Source organism: Nannospalax galili, unplaced genomic scaffold, assembly GCF_000622305.1.
Source record: "Nannospalax galili isolate Female #2095 unplaced genomic scaffold, S.galili_v1.0 scaffold145, whole genome shotgun sequence".
NCBI classification, from domain to species: domain Eukaryota; kingdom Metazoa; phylum Chordata; class Mammalia; order Rodentia; family Spalacidae; genus Nannospalax; species Nannospalax galili.
This window is the reverse complement of record NW_008353604.1, coordinates 2,574,860-2,582,329: the sequence shown is the minus strand read 5'-3', so window position 1 is coordinate 2,582,329 and position 7,470 is coordinate 2,574,860. Positions and strand designations below refer to the sequence as shown.

General features: G+C 50.6%; 1 protein-coding gene across 1 annotated transcript; it reads right to left on the bottom strand.

The window, feature by feature from the left end:
• Window positions 1-3,414: 3,414 nt before the first annotated feature.
• Window positions 3,415-7,291, bottom strand: Sox9 (SRY-box transcription factor 9). Its single transcript, XM_008850868.2, has 3 exons — window positions 6,501-7,291; window positions 5,480-5,733; window positions 3,415-4,938 (listed from the first exon to the last, which is right to left on the bottom strand). Exons 1-3 carry the CDS (start codon window positions 6,929-6,931, stop codon window positions 4,097-4,099), a joined length of 1,527 nt encoding a protein of 508 aa, XP_008849090.1. The 5' UTR covers window positions 6,932-7,291; the 3' UTR covers window positions 3,415-4,096.
• Between the last annotated feature and the right edge of the window lie 179 nt (window positions 7,292-7,470).

Genomic DNA, 7,470 nt, shown 5'->3' with positions numbered 1-7,470 from the left:
GGGGTGAGGGGCCAGGAAAGGATGAGAAGGACCTGAAGTGAGGAAATCAAGACACAGCTCAAACATCCACAGGGTTCTAGTTTAATAACAAACTAAAAAACTGATTCTAAATGTGTTGTTCTTAGTCCTTTTTGTTCAGAAAGAAGTCCCTTTTGTTAAGAGCATTGAAAAAGAAAAGGTTTGATGTTGACTACAAATAAACAAATACGCTCAGTTCTAAATGCAAGTTTTTTTTTTTCTTTTCCTGCTGTGGAGAACTCGCCTAGGTTTCTAGTTTGTGTTGTTGTTGCCAGGGCGATAAGCCCTGTGCTTCTGGATTTAAGATAAAACTTCCTCTAAAATATTTCATAATCTGATGATATTGGGCTTTGACTAGATCTAGTGGGCAGGTGGAGTGAGGGGGATTCTGAGGAATGTCCTTGGGGTCCTCCTGGGTATTTACTGTATACCAGAACCACTTAGAGACCTTCTAAGGAATCCTTTACCCTGAGTGTCGCTCTACAAATTCTAATACAAAAAGGACTGCTTTTTCGGTGAAGAGAGTCAGCTGTAGCCAATTTCTGGACTATTTCTGGCTTTAAAAAAAAAATCACTCTAAAAACATCTTTATTACCTGTAAGTTGCAATTGTAAACATTCTCTGCAAAAGGGGAAACTGAGGTACCAGAAAATTAAAGCAAATTACCCTTTGTTAACTAACAAGTGTATGTTGCAACAGAACATTCTGGCTCTAGGAAGGCCATCCTAGGGCGCCGTAATTAGGAAAAGACAATAGAGTTTGAAACACAGTATGGATGTGGCACGGAAGGATGACAGTGGTCAGTGTGAGACTGAATGTTGATTAGGACAAATAAGGTGGACAAGAATTAGCACATACCCTAGAGGCTTTTAAAAAGGACTTTGTGGGTGTTGGTAGCAAGTAAAAATAGAGATTTTTGTTAAGAATGGCAGAGGAACTGGGCTGTGGTACTAATAAGGGGGCAGCTCTGATGTCTGGAGGGGCAGGAGATTTGTACAGTCCCCCACAGATCACAGGCCCTCAATCAATGTTTGTGGAAGGAATTTGCAAAGGAGGCTTGGGACTAATGTTTCGATTTGATAACTACCATTTTCCTGGTTGCCCTGATCCTGATGTGGGAGACCAGCCAGGAATGCAGGAGAACTGAGGGCCTCCATGGAGACCATCAGCCCCAGGGGTGGAAGTGGCTTACCTTCTTAGACACAAGGGCCCCATCAGCTGGGGAGAGGTGCTGGAGGAGGTGGGAGGGAGGGAAGGACTGAGGGAGTGACTTCATCTGTTTAATGAAAAATGACCTGAACATCTCTCTAAACCTGGAAACTCCCGGCCAAATTGGGGCCAAAGAAAACAGGATTAGGTCTTATTTCTTTAAGGATGGCTTTGCATCTGCTCAGAATGAGTTAAACTGGAGGGGGTTAAAAAACAAAACAAAACAACAACAACAAAAAACAAGAAGAAACCCAAAACAATAATCTTTCTTCATTGTCCCTGCAGAAAAATCCAGAGGGAAATCATTTCAGGAGGTTAATAGAACAGGCTGTCCTCTGGTCCCGCCGAAGTAGGTGGGCCCACTTTCCCCTGGTTCCTTTGCCTTGCAAGTGGCACCCTGTTTCTTTGGTCCGTTCCTTAATAACAAAGTTTGCCATATGGCATTCAGAGAAAAGAATTACCCCCTCTGGCATTCTGTCTACTGACAGGCTGCTGATTTCAAGTTTAAGGTTCTTTCTCTCCTCTGACTTCTACAAGAAGTCAGCTTCTGCTCAGAAGCATATGGGTTTTTAAAACTGCAACACCAGTTTTTAGGGTGCGCAAAACTGACATGCATTCTTCTGTGCCCTGCTGGGTGACACGCCTCCGGATGTCTGTGCCCAGGTTTGGTGGGGATACACAGTCTTTTTGAACCGAAACCAGCACTGTGAAAACCTTTAGACAGTCTCTTCAGTGCTTGGGTCCCTCAAATCATTCTTTTAAAAACAGGAGAATGGGACAAATAAATCCATAGGGTCATTTTCTCTTTAATGCAATGTATATTTATTGTAAACAATAATATACAAAAAAGAAAGGAAGGAAGGAAAGAAAGGTAAGTTTCACAGAGAGAACAAAAAGTTTGGAGGGGGAACCGAACAAAACACAAACACAAACCAAAACTTACCTAAAGAGAAAATATGATTTAAATGCCAGGTTTCTTAAGTTACAGAAATATTTTTAAAAAGGTCTGTTTTTATACAGAAATTGAAAGATGCCATAAGAGTGCTTTAAGATTTTATTCTACTAACTTCTAAAACTGTTAATATATCTTTCTTTTAAATAAAAAAAAAAGTCTGCTGTCTTTTTAAAAAAGCAATCCACACATTCTCCAGCCACAGCAGTTATTAAGAATTAAGGTCTGTCTTGGGCCGAGCCCCCTTCTTGTGACGTTTCTCTGAAGGAGGGCATGCACTGGGCTATCCATGACACATGCTTGCATAGGATGCGTTGTTTCTTTTTATCACAACACGGGCACACATCCACAGAGAATTCAGCCAGCCCAAAGGTCTGTGGCAGGAAGCACTGCAAATGACGCATGGACATATACATTTGCAACCTCTCATTTGTACAAAAATAAAGAACACGTTTCCAGTTTGTTTTCAACAACAATAACAACAAAAAACCAACAGAGAGGAGGGGGAAAAAAAAAGAACGGACAAAAAGATTTTTGTACAAATCTAGGATGAAGAATCCAAAGAAACTTGCTTTTAATAATAAAAAAGATTAAAGAGATAAATTAAAAAAAAACTGGTTACAGTTAAGAACATAATTTAACAACAGATGACCCTACCCTTTGAGGAAGGTTCCAACAAACTACCTTAAAGACAGTAAATTTAAAAAAGAAAAAAAAAAGGAGGCAGATTTTTTTTTCTTTTAATTAAAACCTCTCCTTACAAAATAAATAATTTTAGCACGTGGAATGTCTTGAAGGTTAACTGCTGGTGTTCTGAAGAGGCACAGGTGATAGACAGTCTGAGCAGGCAGACAACAACATCTGCCATCCACATGGGGCCCAGGCAGGCAACCAGGGGGCAATGTGCTTACAGCCAGGCTGCTGTAACATTCCCCAAGCAAATACCGGTTCCTTGGCAGTTGGCTTCTTAGACTGCAGCCAGCAAGCAAGGGTATACCGAGTGTTCTAAGGAGGACATGTGTATTTCCAAGCAGCAAGGTTTTAAGGCTCAAGGCGATTTTCCTCTTGTTTAAAAAATATATGTGATAAAGCTTACCAATGCGCCTCTAGAATATCTATTTATTCCCCTTATTTGCAAAAGAGAAGGCTTTCATCTTTCTTTTTAAGGCAGTTCCTCTCATAATCCAGGAGCCTGAGGAATTAACCAAAGCTCATCCTCCCCCCAAATTGATGACGTTAACAAAATTCTGTGTATTTTTTTATGTTACTTCAGCGACACTTTTTGATTTTCTTTTTTTTTTTCCTTTTTTTTTTGTTTTTGTTTAAGAAGAAAGCAAATCTGTACAAAAATACTCTGGTTGCAAGAAAAGCTAGGGCACACTGTTGAACTACAAGTAGTTTAGCTGTTGGAAAAATAAGAGAATTTAATTTTTTATCTAAAAATATGTATAAATCCCCTCAAATGGTAATGAATCATACACAGTACATACTAAAAATATTTAAAATAGAGAATATTCCTCACAGAGGACTTTTTTTTTCTTTAATTACGGCTAAAAAATAATTACAAAGTCCAAACAGGCGGGGAGATTGAGCATATGGGTCGCAAGGTTCTCCATCGTCCTCCAACGCTGACTCTGAAGGAACTAAGTCCAATTTCTCGCTGATGCTGGTCTGTCCATCTGGCCAAACGTGGCCTGGGCACCGATTTGCACTAACTTGGCAATACATGCGGATAATGTCTCTCCTGGAACCTCGGCACTAGTTATCGCCGCTGCTTACAAGTCTTTAAAGGAATGGGAACAACAGAAACTGTCCAAAGGACTTTCAGGTTGGTTCTTGATTTCTTCGGTTATTTATTTGTTTGTTATTTACTTTGAATGATCAGCTCCATCGCCTTCGCCTTTGTTCAACATCTCCTCAGGGTCTGGTGAGCTGTGTATAGACCGGTTGTTCCCAGTGCTGCGGGCTGTGGGTCTGCGGGATGGATGGGACCCCGGAGGTGTCAGCGATGGGGGTGTACATGGGGCGCTGAGCAGGGTTCATGTAGGTGAAGGTGGGGTAGAGCCCCGAGCCCTGGCCGGCGGCGTGGCTGTAGTAGGAGCCGGAGTTTTGGTGGTCGGTGTAGTCGTACTGCGAGCGCGTGATGGGCGGGTAGGACGGGCTGTAGTGCGGGAGGTTGAACGGGCTGTAGGCGATCTGCTGCGGAGAGTGCTGCTGCTGCTCGCTGTAGTGGCTGGGGCTCAGCTGCTCGGTCTTGATGTGCGTCCGCTGGGACTGGCCGGGCTCGCTGCTCAGCGTGGTCAGCGTGTGCGCCTGCGGCTGCGGGGGCGCGGGCTGCGGCTGCGGGGGCGCGGGCTGCGGCTGCGGGGGAGCCTGCGGGGCCTGCGGGGCCTGCGGAGGCTGCTGCGGGGGCGGGGGCGGCGCCTGCTGCTTGGACATCCACACGTGGCCCGCGGTGGCCGGGGTGGCCGCGGTGCTGCTGATGCCGTAGCTGCCGGTGTAGGTGACCTGGCCGTGCGTGGCCGGCACCCCCGGGTGGCCGTTGGGCGGCAGGTATTGATCAAATTCATTGACGTCGAAGGTCTCGATGTTGGAGATGACGTCGCTGCTGAGCTCACCGATGTCCACGTCGCGGAAGTCGATGGGAGGCTGTCTACCCCCCTCTGCCAAGGGGCGCCCCTCTCGCTTCAGGTCCACCTTGCCAGTCTGCACGTCGGTTTTGGGAGTGGTGGGTGGGGTCGGGGGACCCTGTGATTGCCCTGCAAGCAATAAAAGACAAAGGCAAACCGTGAAAATCAACAGGGGCTGTGCAAAGCCTCCGGTGTCGGGAGCCCTCCAGAGACCCTCCCCGGTTGCTAAGGTGTCAGAAGGACCCGCGCTCGCACGGGAGGCCCTGTGCAGCCGAGATAAGCCCACGAATGATTAACCCGCGGGTACACACTGGGCGAGTTCCTTTTATGTGGGGAGGGTCTGAGGCCCCAGATGTCGGGGAGGCTAAATTGCTACCTGTGGAAGCGCAGATGTGTGCTTTGGGGATGCAAAGAGGGGCTACTTTCTTAAAACTGTTAAGATTGTATCTTGCAATAAAGAATCAAATCTTAGCGTTCGGCACTGGGGTTGAGTTGGTGTGTAAACGCGCGCGCCCCCGCGCCTCCGGGTCTCTCGGGACCTTGGACGGCATGGGGAGGAGGACTGAGCGCAAGGAGATTGACCCCCGCCCCAAGGAGCGCAAAGAGCCCACTCAGATCCCGGAGGAGCGCTGGGTGGCTAGGCCTCGGGGATCGTCCTCAAAGGGCTCACCGGAGTGCTCGCCGGGAGAGTGCACCTCGCTCATGCTGGAGGAGGAGTGCGGAGAGTCCGCCTGCAGCGCCTTGAAGATGGCGTTGGGGGAGATGTGAGTCTGTTCTGTGGCCTCCTCCGCCTCCGCCTGCCCGTTCTTCACCGACTTCCTCCGGCGTGGCTGGTACTTGTAATCCGGGTGGTCTTTCTTGTGCTGCACACGCAGCCGCTCCGCCTCCTCCACGAAGGGTCGCTTCTCACTCTCGTTTAGCAGTCTGAGGGTGGGGGGAAAAAGAATGGGGGTGTCTGTGAAACTCCGGGAGCTGTCAGGTCCCCACCCCTCGGCTTCCAAGCCCACTCCTCCTCCTCCCTCCTGCTGGCTGTCCATCACACAGGGGCACAAAGCAAACCAACCAATCAAAAAAAAAAAAAAAAAAAAATTCCAGGAGACGACCGGAGCGGTCACTCTTCGCCCCGCCCCCTCCCCTCGACTTCTATTTTGGAAACCCTGGAAATGAAAATAGCTCCCGGCTGCTGCTCCTCTAAACTTTGCTACCGGAGTGACCCACCCCTCCCCACACCGTGTAAAAACTCCGAAAAACCACTGAAATTGCAAGAAGCTCGCCCTGTCGCTCCACGCTCCTACCCTTCTCACGCTAAGTCGCTCCCATCCTTCCCCCATTCTTGCCAGGGTCCCCACCAGCCTCGGGTATGTCTCCCCCTTTCACTCCATCTTCTCCCAGGCAAGGCTACATCAATCGGTGACTGGGTGGAAGGCTAGCCCCCGATTTGTTCACTTCAAGGCGACGAGAGTGGCACCCCTCTCCTGGCCTCCCCCCGACTTGTGCCACTCCCCCCACCCGTCCCCAAGAGCAACTTTCTCAAACTCTGAGCCAGTCCTACTTCGCCCGCCACCCCCATCCCCGCCCGCAGGCTATGGGACCAGAGACTCCCGGCGGAGGCGGGGCGGGGTCCGTGCGCACAGCCTGCGTCCCGGCCGTCCCCGAGCCCACCCTTGCCGTGCCACCCCGCGGGCGCTCACCTCCAGAGCTTGCCCAGCGTCTTGCTGAGCTCGGCGTTGTGCAGATGAGGGTACTGATCGGCCAGTTTCCTGCGCGCCGCCTGCGCCCACACCATGAAGGCGTTCATGGGCCGCTTGACGTGCGGCTTGTTCTTGCTGGAGCCATTGACGCGCACTGGCATGGGCACCAGCGTCCAGTCGTATCCCTTAAGCACCTGGCTGACCGCCTCGCGGATGCACACGGGGAACTTGTCCTCCTCGCTCTCTTTCTTCAGATCCGGCTCACCCTTGGGGAAGGTGTTCTCCTGGGGACGCGTGTTCTCCGTGTCGGAGCCCGAGCCCGAGGGGCAGGGAGAGCCAGCAGAATCCTCGGACATGGTGGGGCTGGGGGCGCCGGACAGGCCCTTCTCCTGCTCGTCGGTCATCTTCATGAAGGGGTCCAGGAGATTCATACGCGGGTCCGGGGCAGGGGGCGGGTGGCCGGGAAAGGCGACAAGCCGCGGTGGCTGGGACTCCACTCCCCTCGCCTGCCCGGACGCGGACGCGGAGCGAGCGGCTCTCGGGAGGCTGGCGCGTCACTTGGCGGTGGCGAGGAGCCTTCAGAGGCGCTGGATGGCCGGTGCGCAGCTGCCCGCTGCGAACCGGGAAGGCTAATCGGAGAGGAAGAGGAGGAAGGGAAGAAGGAGAACTAAACCTGGGGCACTTGCACCCCTTCTCCTCCTGCAAAGAAAAGTTCCCGGAATGAAACTGGCAAAGTCGTCGCCCTAGTGAAGTTTCCAGGCAGTTCCGAGCTCCGCTCTCGGCTTTCCAACTCCCAGCTCAGGGTCTCTTTAATAAATACTCCCCCTTCACCTTAGAGACGGTCCGCCAATCACCACTCGGGTTGGCAAGCAGCTGATTGGACTGGCTTTTGGAGGGGGAGGAGGATTATGGCTCTGGGTTGGGTGACGAGACCAGAGGGGAGGAGACGGGAGGGGAGCGCAGCGGGAGG